Source organism: Medicago sativa, chromosome 6, assembly GCF_051527215.1.
Source record: "Medicago sativa cultivar Bolivia chromosome 6, Bolivia_mono, whole genome shotgun sequence".
NCBI classification, from domain to species: domain Eukaryota; kingdom Viridiplantae; phylum Streptophyta; class Magnoliopsida; order Fabales; family Fabaceae; genus Medicago; species Medicago sativa.
The window spans coordinates 29,000,720-29,020,099 of record NC_140754.1 but is presented as its reverse complement, the minus strand read 5'-3'; the positions used below and the strand labels follow the sequence as shown (position 1 = coordinate 29,020,099).

Genomic DNA, 19,380 nt, shown 5'->3' with positions numbered 1-19,380 from the left:
GATGCAATTGATGATAAAAAAAAAATATGAATGAGTTAGATTTCTAACTCTCCCTACCAAAGTCATTTTAATCAATTCATAAATACGAACATATTCGCTACATCAATGAATGATAGAGAGATAGTGAAAGTCTACCTTTCCAAACAGAAGGTAGTGAGGGTTTAGTGAGCTACACCAAAAGATAGGGATCGATCTTCGGCAAAGCGCAGCCGACCTTTGTTCTTGTTATCAACCAAAGTATTATCGTACATTTATATAGATTTTACAAGATGTGTTAGGGTTAAGTTATAACCTAATGGACTCTACTAGTTTAAAAACATAAAGACCCAATAACATAAGCCCAAACTTATTATTTAACATCTACCCTCAAATTCATGATGCAACAAAGCATCAAGATTTTGTCAAAAAAAAAAAACATACTAAATAATATAAACTTCTAACACTACCCCTTAAAATAGAGCTTACTAAGTTTTAAGCTTGTACAAATTAACCTTGAAAATAAACCAAATCAGCATATGGCATAATCAATGGAGAGCAGCACCCAAAGTGAGTTATCATATAAAACAGAAGAAACAATGAGAGAGAAGACAAATAAAACATAGAAGAACCAATCAAACAACCAAATTGTTAGCACTTGCCTCACCAAACAAACAATTTGTGAGCACTAAATTTATCAAACAACCAAATTGTCAGCATTTGATTCATCAACCAAACAAACAAACCAATTGTGAAACCAAACTAAATCAAAGGAGACTAAACTGAGACAAATAGAAGAACCAATGCGAACCGAAATGAACCAAAACCAAACTAGACAAAATCAAACCAAACTAAAGGAACCAAGGCAAACTAACAATATATGTGAAGTATGAAATATTTATAATAGGGAAATCCGGGGCACTAGTTAACAAGACCCTTTATATTATATGGCAGACCATCTCTTATCTGATATGAGACTCTTTAACAAGTTTTCATATTAAAACTAAAAATAATTATAATATTTAGATCCAAAACTTTCATTAAAAAAATATTTAATTTTTTATAACCAAAAAAACTATGTTTATTTAAGGTTAATTGTTGAAATAACTCGTCTAATATATGCGAAGATGAAAATAGTCCACGTGAAAGAAAAAAAAACACAAATTTTACTACTATAATTTGATATTCTTTCCCATAAAAAATGTGAGATTCTTCATATTTTAATCCTCCAACAACAGAGTCACACACACAAGGTGTTGATGTGGCAAGGAATCTTGTTTCATTGCACATATGACCAAAAAAAATTCCTCGAAAAAGAAAATTTGCCTAAAAAACTTTTTTTTGTTTTTTGTTTTAAAAAATTTATTTCCTTCCATTAGGGAGAGATCCTACTACACCACAACCTGCCCCTGATGATACAAGGACATAAATCAATAATGTTTTAGAAGTTGAATGTATGGATTGTGTTGGATATTTGTTTAATGAAAAACTGGTCTGTACGTTCTTTGCTTTGCCTATGTTTACAATGTTTCAACATCCAGACCTGGTCTGTACGTTCTGTGCTTTGCCTATGTTTACGCACGCGCTTGCTTGATTGAAGGAATCCACGCCAGCTTGAGTTGGTCTGAACCGTGTGCAATTATGAGGAGATCAGAACATATGTGATTTATTAAGAATTGTTAAAATGACTTAGGAAAGTATTTTTAAGGTGATAATAATGTGACTTTTAATGAGCCTACTTTCTAGGAGTTTCCTTATCCGGCCATGTTGATTGAGCAATAAGTCACAGGTTTGATCTGAAGCTTGATTGAAGGGATGACACGTTTTGCTTCAGTATATAAAGGAGGCTACAAGACCTAAGGAATTATTCAAGACATCACTTTACAAAATAGAGTTTATTTAGGTTTTGAGTCTTTTGATTGTGAGCCTTTCGTGTATCATCTTGATGGATGTTTAGGACTGTACTTTGAGTTGTAAACCTGTGCACTACTCCGAAGCTTTTAAGCAAGGAGCTAGGTAGATTGTGAACTGGATCTAAGCTTTTAAGCAAGGTTGCATGTTGTTATTTTAGAGGGTAACCTCATCTTATTTGAGTCTGTAATCTGGGAATCACAGGGGATTGTGATCTGTTGTAAGGGAGTGAGATGGGATCTCAGATCTAGGAGTTCCTAGGTTGAAGTCTTGTTGGGGTAGGTCCTAGGTCATAAGTGCAAATGTGGTTTGGTGAGAGCTTTTGAATACGGACTGCACTAGTGGATTTCCTTCCTGGCTTGGTAGCCCCCAGAGTAGGTGACGTTGCACCGAACTGGGTTAACAATTTCTCTGTGCCTCTTTTCTTTCCTGTCTGTTATTTTGTTTTATTTATGTTTGTTAGCTTAATGTTCTAAACATCGTATACAACATCTGTTTACTGTGTTTTCTGTTGGAACATCGTTTAGAACATCTTAAGTCTAACGTGCCAAAATATCAATTGGTACCAGAGCAGGCACCCTGCCTGTTATTTGGGTGAGATCCAGAGGAGGATATTTCTGGCATTATGGACAAGGAAGGAGGGTTAGTGAACAGACCACCACTGCTAGATGGAGCCAACTATGATTACTGGAAATCTCGGGTGAGTGTTTTCCTTAAATCTATTGACAGCAAAACTTGGAAAGCAGTGTTAAAAGGTTGGGAATATCCTGTGGCACTTGACAAAGATGGAAACAAGACTAATGTTCTGAAATCAGAAGAATAATGGACTACAGCTGAGGATGAAGCTTCTATTGCTAATTCTAGGGCTCTGAATGCTATCTTCAACGGGGTTGATCAAAATGTGTTCAGAATGATTAAACAATGCAATATTGCTAAAAAAGGCATGGGAAATTCTGGAAATTACTTATGAAGGCACCTCAAGAATGAAAAAATCTAGATTACAGCTTCTAACCACTCAGTTTGAAAAACTGACTATGAAGGAAGATGAGAGTATTCAAGAATTTTACATGAACATTCTTGACATTGCTAATGCTTTTGATGCTCTTAGGGAAAAGATGTCAGAGGAAAAACTGGTTAGAAAAATTCTCATGTCTCTTCCTAAAAGATTTGACATGAAAGTCACTGCTATAGAAGAAGCTCAGAACATTTATGAAATGAAGATAGAAGAACTCATTGGATCCCTACAAAATTTTGAAATCGTCATCAACAATAGGGTTGAAAAGGAAGTTCACTCTACTTGCATTAAAGAAACTCAATGGAATCCTGAAAATAATGAAAACTTGACTGAATCTGTAGTACTCCTAGGAAAAATGTTCAACAAAATTGTGAATTTGGCAACAAATAGTCAGAACATTAGATCCAACATTAGAGAAAAACAGAAAGACAAAGAATGTGAAATCAAGGAAGATCAATGTCATGAATGTGGAGGTTTTGGTCACATAACAACAGAATGTACTAACTTTTACAAGAAAAGTGTCAATGGTGCTTGGTCTGAGAAAGATGTTCCTGAAAGAATAAATGAAGGTATGTTCTCTAGACAAGTAACTGCTCTAACAGGAAAAATCTACTCTGATGATGAGTCCTGTGATGAAGAATTGGAATATGATGATCTAGCTACTGCATATAAGGATATGCATGCTAGAAGTACTGAAATCTGTAAGATGCTAGGAGAACAAAAGAAGATAAATAATCAACTTCTTTCAAAAAAAATGCTCTACTGACAAATGTATCTGAACTCAATGTTGAGGTAACATGCTTAAACTCACGAATTGAAGAGTTCAAAAAACAAGTTGAAAATGGGTCTACAATTCTTAATAATGTTGTAGAAAGTGAAGGCAAGAGACAAACAAAAGGTATAGATTTTAATTATCAATCTCTGAATCGAAAACGCAACAAAAAAATTGCATATGCTATGGAAGATCATGGAATGATAAGAAAAGAAGAACCTAACAAGCATAATAAGGCTACAGACACTTCAGGAAATGGTGGAACTTCTGATAACAAGACAATGTTGGAACCTTCTCAACAACATCTGTATGAGAAAAGGAGAACTCGTCCTTGGATTTGTCATCATTGTAAGAGAAAAGGCCACATTAGACCTTTCTGCTACAAACTATACGGTTATCCAAGTAAATTCAATCACAAATGGATGCCTAAGAGTGTCAATGTTGGCTTGGTAGGTCACACCTCTAAAAAGTCAACATCTAAAGAAGTTTGGTACTTTGACAGTGGTTGTTCCAAACATATGACTGGGAATGACAGCTATTTTGGATACATAAGACCTTGTGAGAAAGGGTATGTTACTTTTGGTCATGATTGTAGGGGAGAAATACGAGGTAAAGGTAAGTTGATCAGTAAGGAGCTACCCAAACTTGATAATGTAATATTTTTTGAAGGACTCTTCTCAAATTTAATCAGTGTGAGTCAGCTGTGTGACCAAGGTCTGGAAGTGAGATTCAACAAACTTGGATGCAGGGTAACAAATGAGGGGGGACTAGTTCTTATGAAAGGAAGAAGGACTAAGAATAACTGCTACAAATGGATCCCAGAAGAACAGGCTGACATGTTGGATAGGTTGCTGAAGCATCAGAAAGGCCAAAGGACATCACACTCTCAAGAAGTAACAAGAGGTTCTCAGAGAGGCTCACCTCTAGAAATTAATAAAATTCAGAAGAATCTCAGTGGAAATCGTGGAAAACAAATCAGCTGCATCCCTATGGAAGAAATGGTAAGTGATGAATTTGCAGAATTGTTGGACTTCAAAAAGTTTGAAAAAATAAAGGACAGACTGGACATTTCTCTAAGGAAGAGGTTATAACAGTTAAGTAGGGGCAAGCGTGCAAAAGAAGGTTGTGTTTCAGGTTACTATTAGTGCACGCATATTTAGGCAGTTTTTCCCCAATTAACTTCCCTCTCTCTACCAACCGCAATCATATCACACAAATCACTCCTAACCCTTGTCATTCTCTTCCTTCTCTCAAACCTCTCAGAACCGTTCACACTCCTTCTTCTCCAACTGATCCTCATAATTCTTTCCCTCACTCCATTCAATATCATCACTTTCACTTCGTCATGAATTTCAAAAAGGACACCTCTCTTGCTTCTGAAAAGAAAGTCGTCGCTCAACGTGAAACCAGTTCCTCTGCTCCTAAGATGGTCAAGCCACTCAACACTGTCCCCCTACAAAATCTATGAAGAAAACTGCTGAGAAGTCCTCTTCAAAGAAGAAGAAGACCACAAAGAAGGGTGAATCCAAGCAAGCCCTAACCATGGCAGATCTTTATGAAAAAGAGAATCCCTTTAAGGCGACGGAGAAAGGTTCTGCTGCTAGTGATACTAATGCTGGAGACGATTCCAAGATTGCCTCAGATGTTGCAACACCAAGTCGTGAAAAAGGTAATCTTATTTCTACTCAAATTCCTGATGAACCTGTATCTGATAGAAAACTAGGGTTAGAAGACCTAAATGATGCTATAGAAAGTACTGAGAACATGATTATTGACAAACCGGAAAAAGAAACCGGTACTGAGATCTCTGTTGAAAATACTGCTAAAGAAACCCTAGGACAAGAGAATGTTGAACCGGATGTTAGCACATCCCTGGGTCAACTTGTTGAGCCATCTGGTGAAGAAGAGGATGTGAGTGTTGAAAAAGTACCTAGTGTTGGATCAGACTCTGAGAAGGAGATGGATCCAGAAAGGATTGTGGAGAAATCTGAAACAGAAGATGGTAGTGACTCTGGTGATGACTCTAAAAGAAATGACGAAGAAGCGGAAGAAAGTAATAAAGATGTGGTGGATGTTGATAAACTCAATCTGGAGGATGTTCCTCAGGCACAGACTCTTGGTGATCGCATGACCAACAGATTAAGAAGTAACAAAGGTAAGGCTGTTCCTTCTGTTAGCAAAACCACTGTGACTGAAACCCCCAAAAACAGGACAAAGTATGCTGGTGTTGGCCCAAAGAAGAGTTAGAGTAAGGTGATGGTGAAAACTACTGCTGGTAGTTCGAAAAAGAGAAAAGTTGTCTCTTCAAGTGAGTCTGAGTATGATGTTGAGACGGATGTTCCAAACATCATTTCCTCCGACTCCAAGAAAGCTGATAAGAAAGACCTACAGGTTGTAGAAGACGTGCCTATTGACAAAGTGTCATTCCATCTTCCAAGCTTTGCTCAGAGGTGGAAATTTATTTACCATAGGAGACTTGCTTTAGAAAGAGAGTTGAGTGAAGAAGCCTTGAAGATTGAAGAAGTAATGAGTTTAATCAAAGAGGATGGTCTGGAGAAAACAGTGTGCATCTGGTTCGAGAATTTCTGGTAAATATTCCCAAGGACTGTGATAATCCTCTCAGGAGAGATTATCAAAAGGTATACGTTAGAGTAGAATGTGCCAACTTCTCCCCCAACATCATCAATAGCTTTCTTGGTGTTGAAGGAGGTGCTGCTGAGGTGGAAGCTACTGCCAATCAGATTTGCAAAGAGATCACAGCCAATAAAGTGAGAGCTTGGCCAAAGAAAGGGAAAATTTCCTCAGGAAAATTGAGCATGAAGTATGCTGTTCTGAACCGAATTGGAGCTGCGAATTGGGTTCCCACTACTCACTCCTCAGACATTGCAACAAGTTTGAGTTAATTTATTTATGCTATAGGAACTAGAACAAAGATGGATATTGGTCGTTATGTGTTTGAACAAACTGTAAAGCATGTCAAGACTGAAGCTGTCAGATTTCCTATTGCTTTTCCTACCCTGCTGTGTAATATCATGCATAATCAACATCCTGGTCTCATTTCTGCTGCTGATATGCCAATGAAGAGGGAATCTCTTCTTACTTTCCATCAGAAACTTTTTGGAGACAATCATGCTCCAGATCTTGTTGGAACATCTGTCCCTGTTTCTAATACAGGTTCTATGACAAAGGAAGAGATCATTGCAGCCTTGAAGGACACCTGTGTGATGCTGGATGAGAGAAAGGCTAAGTTTGAACTCATGATCCATGCTTTGGAAGGAAAGGACACTAATGCAGAAGATAAGAATGCTGAAAGTGAGAAGGAAGTTGAAGATGAGGATGAGTCTGAGAAAGAGGATGAAGAAGCAGGAAACGAAGATGAGGAGATGAGTAAAGAAGATGAAGAGGAGAAATCTGGTAGAAGCTCTGAAGCAGAGGAATAATTTGTGTTCCCTGGATTTTTTTTCTGGTTTTCTTTGTTACTTATGTTTTGTGGGTTATGCCCTGGATAATTTGAGCACTTTTGTGCTATGGTCTGTAACAGCATATTGTTCTTTTCCTGCAATTTATGTTTCTTGGTACTCTTGTGTTGAACATCTTTGCAATTTGAAAACTGTTTTCATCTAAGTATTTGGTATTCTTAATTTGGCATATTTTATGGCTAAAAAGGGGGAGTAGATATCTATGCCATGATTGCCATGTTTGTTATCAGTTTGTTATCAGATATTATGATCTTATGAAGAACTCCTGAATTGTGGTCATATGATACTAGGATGATTAGTGTTCAGATAATGTGCCTGTTGATGTTGAGACATTCTGATGGATGTGTTGAAGTCTTCCCTGTTACGACAGATCTGTTTATGCATGCATGTTTTCATATTGATCTAGTTTGAGCAAGATTCTCTTTAGTATGCATATATTTAGGGGGAGTGTTAGAAATGCTGGTTGTGCTCCTTCAGAGGGAGTAAACTTCTGTGTCCCTGAATGTTCTTGTGGATGTTGGAACATCCTGCTGGTTTGAGCTACTGAGCATTGTTTTTCCTATATTTCTCTAAGTAGCATGTTATGACAGTTGACTGTCTGTTTAGGATGTACAAGAATTTATTTTTCCTTATACTTCCTCTACTGCAAGATTCTGATTTTTGCTCTGATACCTTCTAGTTTCTCTTGTCTGCTTTTTCCATGTGTTAATTGTTGTGTAAAAATATTGGAAGCAGAATCAGAGACCTGTAATATATTTCTTCCATGTGCTGAAGATTATGTGAGATGACTGAAGAACTATATTTTGGTATCTTTTAGAAATCTGAGAATGTGAACCTTTCTTCAAGGTAGATTTTTATTGTGAAGATTGAAGGAAAGATTGAAGGAAAGATTGAAGGACAGGTGTGGGCTTAATTTATTTTAGCCAAAAATTTGCCAAAGGGGGAGATTGTTGGATATTTGTTTGTTGTCTTCACTTTTGCCTAAAACAAATATTCACTTCAGATGTGGAACACAATGTTCCAACATCCAGACCTGGTCTGTACGTTCAGTGTTTTGCCTATGTTTACGCACGCGCTTGCTTGATTGAAGGAATCCACGCCAGCTTGAGTTGGTCTGAACCGTGTGCAATTATGAGGAGATCAGAACATATGTGATTTCTTAAGGAATTGTTAAAATGACTTAGGAAAGTATTTTTAAGGTGATAATAATGTGACTTTTAATGAGCCTATTTCTAGGAGTTTCCTTATCCGGCCATGTTGCTTGAGCAATAAGTCACAGGTTTGATCTGAAGCTTGATTGAAGGGATGACACGCTTTGCTTCAGTATATAAACGAGGCTGCAAGACCTAAAGAATTATTCAAGACATCACTTTACAAAATAGAGTTTATTTAGGTTTTGAGTCTTTTGATTGTGAGTCTTTCGTGTATCATCTTGATGGATGTTTAGGACTGTACTTTGAGTTGTAAAACTGTGCACTACTCCGAAGCTTTTAAGCAAGGAGCTAGGTAGATTGTGAACTGCATCTAAGCTTTTAAGCAAGGTTGCATGTTGTTATTTTAGAGGGTAACCTCATCTTATTTGAGTCTGTAATTTGGGAATCACAGGGGATTGTGATCTGTTGTAAGGGAGTGAGATGATATCTCAGATCTAGGAGTCCCTAGGTTGAAGTCTTGTTGGGGTAGGTCTAGGTCATAAGTGCAAACGTGGTTTGCTGAGAGCTTTTGAATACGGACTGCACTAGTGGATTTCCTTCCTGGCTTGGTAGCCCCCGGAGTAGGTGACGTTGCACCGAACTGGGTTAACAATTTCTCTGTGCCTCTTTTCTTTCCTGTCTGTTATTTTGTTTTATTTATGTTTGTTAGCTTAATGTTCTAAACATCGTATACAACATCTGTTTACTGTGTTTTGTGTTGGAACATCGTTTAGAACATCTTAAGTCTAACGTGCCAAAATATCATATTGTGAAGAGCATAGTTGTTAAGCCTATAGATAATGAGAACCCACAATCGCCACACGAAGCATGTTTTAGATGGGAAAGTAAAATATAAAGTTAACACATGAACACACACAAACGATATAAATACGTAGAGACTTTGAACTTCGGCTGTGAGGTAATGATAACATGATCAAAGATCAATTATAATGTTTTCCTTTGCATTTTGTTGACCACTTCCCTTAATTCCATTATCACAAGATCAAAGATCAATTATTCTCTTCAGGAGCTGAACTCGGATTCATCTGAATGATTCGTCAATTGATGCAACTCGTTAATCACTTAAATTCAATTATTTAGTTTGATAGATATATTCTCTTGTTCCAACATAGTTGCGACCAAAAATCTCACTTAAAGCATTGCGAATTAATTTTAATTAAGAAAATGATATAGATACGCAAGTGACGGTCCACTTTTCACTATTTACATATAGTGAAATTGATAAAACTTGAGTCCCTGTAATAAAAAAAAAACTATATATATAAACACACACATCCACCCAACAATAAACGATTTCTGATCTACGACCTTGATTGTGGTCCGGTAAAGGATAAAACATCTCAAATTTCTATCATTTATATCACACCATAGTTGTCTAAACAGTTAAGATTGAACAACTAATATTGAAAACTTTGTATTTTTGACATGACTAAATACTCATCGTTCTACAATACCAAGTTTATTCAAAGACAACTAAATATAGTGGTCCATGGTAGTATAGGTAAGGTATCCATACTACACCCTATCTCCAATTTTTATCATGTGGGAGGTTGCCCCATATATACGGTGCTTATAGGTGTTTGTGGCTTTTTTCTTGTTGCACGCTTGAATTTCTAATGGGAGAGTTGCGGTTTTAATAAAACTTGCAGTTTGAAAATATTTTTAGATAACTTTGATTATAAATAAGGGGCAAATAAATATTTTGATTTTTGAATATGCACTTCGTTGTCATATTGGTCTCTGACTCAAGAAAAAACAAAAAATAATCTCTGACTCCAAAGTTCTATTACCCATTTTAGTCCCCGGTGTTTGATTTGAGTGTGTTATCTACAAAAAAAAAAAACGAGGTGACAATTTTTGTAAACAAGTAAAGGCATGATGTGGTAGCTGAGACCAAAATAAAATGTCACTTTATTATCATATTATTCTCCAAAGGCGGTGATTTTTTCTAAACCCTTATTGAAGGTTTCCAAATAAGAACACAATCACCTTTTATCTTTATACTAACAATTTAGAGTTTTTAGAAATAGCCTATTCCAAAATCCTCTCCTCTAAAGATGTCCACATCATCATATTCCTACTTGGCATTTGTTCCAAAAATCTCTCCTAATTTTTTAATACAAGCTTAATAATTATAATTATTATTAAAAACCGTTTTTTATTTAACATTAAATTGTACATTTTTTTTTAAGGAAACATTAAATTGTACATAAAATACATAGTTGGTTACAATCAAATAATTATTAATATAATTATTGTTTCAATTAAAATTTATATCTTACATTAAAAAATTGGTATGTTACAATCAAATAATTATTAATATAATTATTTTTTCAATTAAAATTTATATGTTACAGTAAAAAATTGGTACATTACAATCAAATAATTATTAATATAATTAGTATTAGATTAACATTTATACGGTACATTAAAATTTTGGTAGGTTACAAAATTATAATAAATAACTTGAATAAATTATATTTTGAATTTTGGTCCGTTACACTATGACATTAACCTACTAATTAAAAATTTAATTGTAGTAATTAGTTTTTAAGGTTATATAATTAATTTTTATTCGTTACAAAATTATATTACTTAATATTAATAAGATATTATTAAATTTCAAATGTTATGAAGTTAATTTTTTGTAGGTTACATGAAATATAATATAATAGTTTAATACACATTTTATAATATTAAAAACCTTGATAATATTAATTTTAAAACGGTCAAATTATTAATTAATTGATATTAACCGTTATGGTACTATTTTTCTATATAAATAGTAGCGCTTTTGGATACGAGTACACAACAATCACAAAAAATAGTTCTTCTTTTTCTGTTATCTGGTTCTTTGATATCTATATTCTAAGTTATTTCTGTAATTTTTTCTATGTAAAGAAAAATGTCTACGAAACACGACTTCATCTCTGATGTTTCGCCAAGAAAACAATCGTGGACATTGGTTGTGAGAGTTGTTCGTGCTTGGTTTGTTTAAGACTACAAGAATAAAAAACTATCATTTTCCATCATTTTAAATGTACTCTTTTTGGAGAGTATGTTGAGGAACCGAACTCTTTTCTATCGTCCTGTGAATCTCAAAATGTTGTTGCAGCCATTATGTTGGCAAAAAATAAATTGTTTCAAGGTGATAATTTATTACTCGCAATTGTGATTGTTTGTTTATACGTGTACACACACACACACACACTTGAATGATATACTTTTGTATCTTAATGATAGGAAAACCAGCATTGCAAAATGCATTTTCTTCCACTAGAATCACCTTCGATCCTGAAATTGATGAAACAAAGGAACTAAGGAAAATGTGTGTGTGTGTGTGTGTGTGTGTGTGTGTGTATATATATATATATATATATATTAATATAACATTTTTATTAAATTATAATATTATTGACAAATATTTTTTATTACAGCTTTCTTAGAGCAAATACAAATTCTCCTGCATCGGGATTGATCCAGTTACCAGATTCTTCTCGCATGCATGTAAATGAGGAGTTTCTCAAACTTACTCCTAGGACCACTATCAAGAAGTTGAAGAATGTTAATAAGGTTTTTTGTTTTATTAGTGATCTATTTTGATAAAGTTTGTACGCCTTTTAGTATAATGTTATTTTGTATGGTGATGCATGGCTCATTTTTATTGTCTTGGGAACAATAAGTGAGATTATTGATGGGGATGGATGGTGGTACACTGCTTGCTCATGCAACAAAAAAGTGTATGCTGATTCTAACATGTACTTTTGTGAAAAGTGTGATCCTCATGTTGTGCATGTCACACCTAGGTATATGCTAACTTAAATTTGTTGAGATTTTTAATCAGCGTAAAGCGATATCCTTAAGTTTGTTATTAACACATCCAACTGTTTGATGCATGTTCAAAATCAAGATTCGAGTGGTTGATAACAGCGGAAGTGCACTTTTTGTTTTATTTGATCGAGATGTTTCTGGATTGCTTAATAAATCATGTTCTGACATTATCGAGTCCAACAACATTGTCATATGTATTTTTTCAACCTATTTTATAATACAAAGCTCTAATATTTACTTTGGAAATGTATAATTGTACACAAATAATAATAACAAATGTATGACACTTTTATTCTTATGATATTTTGGCAAGGTGATCCATCTCATGATTTACCCAATGAGATTGCACAATTGGTTGGTACCGAGTTATTATTTAAGGTTGATGTGAGTGTTAGATTCAACTCTAGGTATGAGACTAGCTATCGTTATCGTGTTATGAAGCTTAGCAACGATCCAAACATCCTTTTAAAGTTTTAAAAGTTGAGACACTCGAGGTATCATAACATTCTAACTGTTTGAAACAATTTTTGTGGACATTAGTTTCCTTAATGTAATACAAAATTGTAATTTTTATTGTTTGTGTGCATGTTTAAACAAATAGGATGATTTGGTTGAACCTGCAATTCATAGCCGGTATGCTTCGAAGACAGTTTGTCTCGAGAAAGACAATGTTGTCATGGTATTTAACAACTATTTGAAGTTTATTTTATTTGATTTTTTGGAAGAAAAGTAAATGACAATTGTGATTATAATATATACTTATTTTACTATAAATTGACATATTTTTTATTAAAGGACTTAATGGACAAGTTTTCTTAAACAAGTCCCACAACTCCATCATCTATGGACCCGGAAGGTAATTGACATATTTTTTTTATTAAAGGACTTAATGGACAAGTTTTCTTAAACAAGTCCCACAACTCCATCATCTATGGACCCGAAAGGTGTTATTTAATTGGATTGTGAATCATTTGCACCTCCTAAGAAGATAATCTTACCAACAAATGAAGATTGTGGAACAACTGACGCAATTGTTCAACCGGTTAAAAAGATTGTGAAGATTGAGAAATAATGTCTTCAAGTGACTTTGTTTTATCGCGTTCAAGTTGTTTGTCCATTATGTCAATGTTCCATGTCTGTTCTTAACGTACCAAAATAAGGTCCATGTCATTGACAATGGAATTACTATTTTCAATTGAATAAATCAACATTGTTCCACGTATTGACCCTTCAATAAAAAAATATTTCAATTTTCATATTAATTTACAATTTACTTGTGTCTTAAACTTTACATAAATTCTAAAATATATATAAAAATTAAAGACCATTTTTTATTTCTACCTTCTAGGCCAGATATGTAACTCAAGTCCACCAAAGCAATCTTGACCCAAAATATACCTTCTTTTTGTCAAAAGACCCGCACTAAGACCTCGAACCACCAAGTGAGAACGACGAGACCGTGTTGTGAAACAAGTCACGGGGTGCAGCACCAGTGACTATGAATGAGCCCAAATCGACCGGCGGCAACGTGGGCACCAAATCGACTCTATCCTCATATGTGAAGTGGTGCAACAGTGAAGCGACCACACCACTCACACGACAACTAAATGATGACCTTGAAGGAGAGGACACAACATGGAAAGTAGTGGACGACGGCTAGGGTTTTGTGTTTGAGAGAGACGAGTGAAAAAAGAGAACTCCCATAATATATTAATTATTCATAGTGTTTTTATATTTTAAGCATAATTGTAGTTTTGCCCACTATTTTATCATTCTCACAAAAATAATTATATCTTTATAAATTTTAACTTTTTAATTCTCAATAAACGATGATTTATTCTTTCAATTTTAAATACGAGGATAAAGTACTGCATAATGTCAAAATTCTGGAATGAAATCAAACTAAAAAAAATCAAATAATATCTAAAAAACTTATTTATGTGTAAAATTCATTAAAAAAATTTAAATAAAATGTATCCCGTGCTTGGCACGGGACGTTACACTAGTAGCAAAACAAAGCAAGCCATTACAAGAACCAACAATACCATCATCGCGAAACTTGCCCTTAGTAGGGTCAGGGTAGGTACAGGGGCGGATCTGGACTTTCAATATTAGTGGGGCACATTTTTTTGGTCAAATAATTAAATAATATTAAATTTAAGGGTTAATTATGTTTCTAGTCCCTATAAAATAGCGACCTTGTAAGTTTAGTCCCTACTTAATTTTAATAGCATTTTTAGTCCCTAATTTTGTTTTTCTGCACTGAGTATTAGTCCCTACTCAATTCAAATTTGTTTAATTTATGCTTAAACTCTTAAATTTTTTAACAATTTTTTGCAGACATGTTTAGAACATTACTAAAAGTTCGTCCGCAAAAAATTATCGCAAAATTTGATTTCTACATCCAGATTTTATTACTTTTTATCTTTAACTTTTGTCGTTTCAAAAAATTCATATTTAATTCATTTCATATCAGAAAATTCTAAATTTTAGTAAACGAACCTTTCATAGTGTTCTAATCTTGTCTCAAAAAAATCGTTCAAAAATTTAAGAGTTTAAGGATAATTAATCAAACTTTGTTTTAGCAGGGACTAAAATTATAAGTAAATTTTTTTTATAGGGACTAAAAATGCTATTAAAATTAAGTAGGGACTAAACTTACAAGGTCGCTATTTTATAGGGACTAGAAACATAATTAACCCTAAATTTAATAAGAAGTTATATTAAAAATAGTTGTAGCAACTAAAATTACAAAGAAAATAATCTACTTTCCATTTGTTGAAAATGAAATAAAATCATATCATTATTAATTGTTCTAAGAACATCTCTTTCTATATAGGTTACATGAGATGTCAAATGCTCTAGTAGGATACATGTGCATACGAACGAGTGAGCGCGTTGCGCTCTTTTTTTTGGAAGCAAGTCGCAATTGCATAGATATTATAAAAAAAAGTCTTTGTATTGATATATGAATAAAAATATAGACATGTTTATAAATTAAAAAAAAATCGGTCCCCGTATTAATATATAAGTTAACATATAAACACATGTATATTAAAAAAAAATAGGTTCTCTCATATGAGTAAAAATATAGACACGTGTATAAATTACACAAATAAATATACCCCCGTATTAATATATGATTAAAAATATAGATGCGTATATAAACATACAAAGAATTAGGTATTTGTATTAATATATAAGTAAAAATATACAATGAGCCGATAAAAAAAAAAGTATTGGACCTGAACTGGTGTGGCACGTGCCATACCATGCCTTGTTCAGGTCCGCCCCTGGGTAGGTAAGGTACTGTGAAACTATTGCGGGTTATTGAAAAAACAGGTAATGGAATTAATTGTAACCAAGATAATAGAGATTTTATTGGAATTTTGTGAGGGTTTCGAGGATGAGTTCTTCAGGGAGCAGGGCAGCGTAAGAGTAAGGCTATCAAAGCCCTCACTTAAGGCCCACCAACAAGAAATTATATTTTTCATTATATTTTACAACCAAAAAGGTCTTATATTCTAACAAGAAAGACTTCATATATTCAACTTTTCATTAGGTTCAATTTACTTTTAAGAAATATTAGGGCGGCCCTGTGAGGGAGAAAGGGTAATGGAACAAGGGAACTATTTGGTTTCATGCTGCTGTTTTGATTCATCAAAAACTGAGTTGGCATTTTGGCTTCTATTACCACGTTATCTCTTCTCTCTAAAAAGAGTTCAGGTATGCTCCATTTACCACTTGCTCCATTTAGTCCATTTAAGGCTTGGATGCAAGACATGTGGCAAAAAAATCAAGGGCTGAGATTTAAAATTAAAAAAAAAAAAAATTGTTTAATTAAAATAAAATAAAAAAGCAATTTGTTTTCCCTCATTCATCCACTTTTCCTCTTACTGCTATCTCAATCATCTTTTCCCCTCTTCTCTCGTTGCTGCCCACCTCCACCGCCACCCGTCGCCGTCCTCTCAGTAAATCACAACGTCGTCACTTTCCCCTATTCCTCTCATCGTCGTCTAGCTGCCACCATCACAGCCAAACCCATCGTCGCCGCCACGTATTATTGGTGAAATATTTCATCGATGAATTTTTTGTATGCAATCCGAAAACAATAACCAAAAAGGCTCATTTATTATGTACCAGTAACATATAAATCGCAGGGAAAAAGAACTTTGGTAGCTTCATTCACTTAACAATTACAGGGGAGAGGGAAGGGCTTCAAGAAATTAAGAACTTTTGTAACTCCATTGTTCTTTGATTGACCAGCGATGGACGACGGTGGGGTAATGACGAGGGGGATTAGAGGAGATAGGGGAGAAGATTGAGATTGCAGCAGCAACAGTGGAGAGGGAAGGCTAACCACCGAAGAGAAATTACATAACAGAATTGTACTACTACACCAATAGCTAATTAAAAGCACATAATTGCAATGAAATAAAGGAAAATGATAAATTTTTTGACAAAAAAATGATTAATCATCCCATCCTTGTGGCCTTGAGAGTCTTTTCACGGTTTTAAATTTTTCAGCTTCATTTTAAGAATAATATGTGGGCTGTATGGTTTTGTTAAGTCGCTTAAAATTTATTTTCTATGTAGAATCAGTGGGGTGTATGGTTTTTTTTTCCAGCAAGCATGTGTCTTCTTCATATGGTAAATATGAAAAACAACTTATTATACTTGAATTAGTATTGACCATATATGCATGAGTTTGTTCAAATCTTTCCACAATATTAAAATTTTCAGCTTCACTTTAACAATAATAAGCAGTAACACAAACATCAATTCGCCACAACTAGGAACAACTTGAAAACAAACAAGTTACAACATAGTCTAAGATCCAACATCCAAATTGTTACATATTTACTACTTAGCAAACAAGACTAGGAAGTCATTAACTAATACAAACTAGAGTAAAACCTGTTGAAACACCAAACACATTATTATGTTTTTTCGGCCACTGAACAAGAAATTTAACACTACAATTTTAACAACATATAATCATCCACAAAGTGGGAAACTGAGATTCGTCTTGAGATTGTACAATGCATAAAAGAATTACATCAATAATTGTTGATTTTGTAGGATTAACACTAGACTTCCATCTTTTAATAAAGAAATTTCATTTTTAAATTCTAAATTTTCTTCTAAGCCATACTCTTCAATAGAAACTCGTCTTAGTTCGCAGGCGCTCCCTTTGACAAAAGATGATTGGTGTCGATGAGTATTTTATTTTTGATATGATTCTTCATCCATGTATATTTCTGTAGTTTATTGAAAAACCATTGCTTCTTCAACGTCAACAATTTCCTGTCCAACGTCCAAATTGTTACACATTTACTAATTAGCAAACCAGACTAGAAAGCCATTAACTAATACCAGCTAGAGTAAAACCTGTTGAAACACCAAACACATTATTAAGTTTCTTCGGCCACTGAACTAGAAATTTAACACTACATTTTTAACAACATATAACCATCCACAAAGCAAGAAACTGAGATTGGTCTTGAGATTGTACAATGCATAATAAAAATTTCACCACACTTCCACATTGTTACTGTGCCACAGAAGAACTTCCATTTAAAGCTCTTAACTTTCAAATTTTATTTTGCACCATTTCAATTCTCTTCTCTTCTTATTTTCCCTCAATTCGAGATTCAGTTACGGTTGTGTCTATTAACAACCGCAATGGTTATGGCGGAAACCACCAACGAAACCTGTAAATTTTCACAACCGAACATTAATTAATTATGTAACGAAGGGCAATGTATAACACATTTTTTAGTTACATCGAGCATACTATTGCAAATTTTGTAGTATTATGTAATTGCTATCATATTAAGCCCGATTTCGATTTGTCAATATTCATTGAATTTCTGTACCTTCTATCTTCCTCAAAACATTCCGATATCTTGAGAACCTCTACTCTCTTCATGTAACTCATCTACATGATTTTGAGAGAATAAGCGGCTTTTGCTTGGAGGAGTTGGTTTGATCCATTTCCACCGAGAATCATCCTCCTAATTATATATCATTTACACATTAAATATATTTCTAATTGTTTGATCCATGCTTTTTATATCATTAATATTTTTGACATTTCTTTTAAAAATTAACAATTTTTATTAAGTTCTAGAAAATTTGAATTGATGAGCATACAATTTCTGTTCAAAATTGATTAGGAATCGATATGCAGTTTTTTTAACAATTTAGATTGATTTTGTTCATACGAGAACACATCAAAAATCAAAATTCTAATTATAATTAGTACTTTTAAAAAAGATATTGATTTCTTACAATACTTGTTTGAGAGTAAATAAAATATTAAATCAGAATTAATAATAATTCTTTTGATAGTAATCTATAAAGAAAAACAAATTCATTGAAAATAAACTATAATAATATTGTGCATACCTTCTCAAAAAGACACATTGTGTCTTCTTTGTTTCAAATTTAATCAAAGAAATCACACTCGAAAGAAATTTATCTTGGACATCGCCAAAACAAACCATTAGGAAAATCATAAATAGGCTTCAAAATATACAAAGGATTGATGATAACCATTCCATTAGATCTGAAATTACAATCTTTGAAGGAAGTTTTGTTGTCATGCTCGTGGATCTGATGGAGACGAAACAAGATAAGATTCAAAAATTCAAAATAATTAAAAAAAATAGATGCAATTGTTGATAAAATAATATGAATGAGTTGAGATTTCTTGCTCTCTCTACCAATCATTTTAATCAATTCATAAATACGAACATATTCGCTACATCAATGAATGATAGAGAAATAGTGAAAGTCTACCTTTACAAACAGAAGGTAGTGAGGGTTCAGTGAGCTACACAAAAAGATAGGGATCGATCTTCGACAAAGCGCAGCCGACCATTGCTCATATTATCAACCAAAGTAATATAGTAGATTTATATAGAGTTTACTAGATGTGTTAGGGTTAATTTAGAACCTAATGGACTCTACTAGGTTAAAAACATAAAGACCCAATAGCATAAGCCCAATCTTATTATTTAACATCTCCCCTCAAATTCATGATTCAACAACACTAAGCATCAAGTTTTTATCAAACAAAAAACATACTAAATAATATAAACATACTAGATGGATTTGGGTTAAATTCCTTAGAACTAAAAATGATGCATATGATGTGTTTACTAACTTCTACACTCA

General features: G+C 33.7%; 1 protein-coding gene and 1 long non-coding RNA gene across 2 annotated transcripts; one reads left to right on the top strand and one right to left on the bottom strand.

Moving 5' to 3' along the window:
* The first annotated feature begins 2,512 nt into the window (after nucleotides 1-2,512).
* LOC146914372 (uncharacterized) lies at nucleotides 2,513-3,668 on the top strand. The gene is made up of 2 exons (XM_085721053.1): nucleotides 2,513-2,689; nucleotides 2,829-3,668. Exons 1-2 carry the CDS (start codon nucleotides 2,513-2,515, stop codon nucleotides 3,666-3,668), a joined length of 1,017 nt encoding a protein of 338 aa, XP_085577179.1.
* Nucleotides 3,669-16,926: 13,258 nt separating this feature from the next.
* LOC146914371 (uncharacterized) lies at nucleotides 16,927-19,081 on the bottom strand. The gene is made up of 4 exons (XR_015014150.1): nucleotides 19,003-19,081; nucleotides 18,610-18,816; nucleotides 18,078-18,215; nucleotides 16,927-17,912 (listed from the first exon to the last, which is right to left on the bottom strand). It is a non-coding gene; the product is annotated as an uncharacterized LOC146914371 (long non-coding RNA).
* Between the last annotated feature and the right edge of the window lie 299 nt (nucleotides 19,082-19,380).

Coding starts and splice junctions, on each gene's coding strand:
- LOC146914372 (XM_085721053.1), top strand. CDS start 2,513: ATGGACAAGGAAGGAGGGTTAGTGAACAGACCACCACTGCTAGATGGA. Junction 2,690..2,828: donor AAGATGGAAACAAGACTAAT/GTTCTGAAATCA, acceptor TTGCTAAAAAAG/GCATGGGAAATTCTGGAAAT.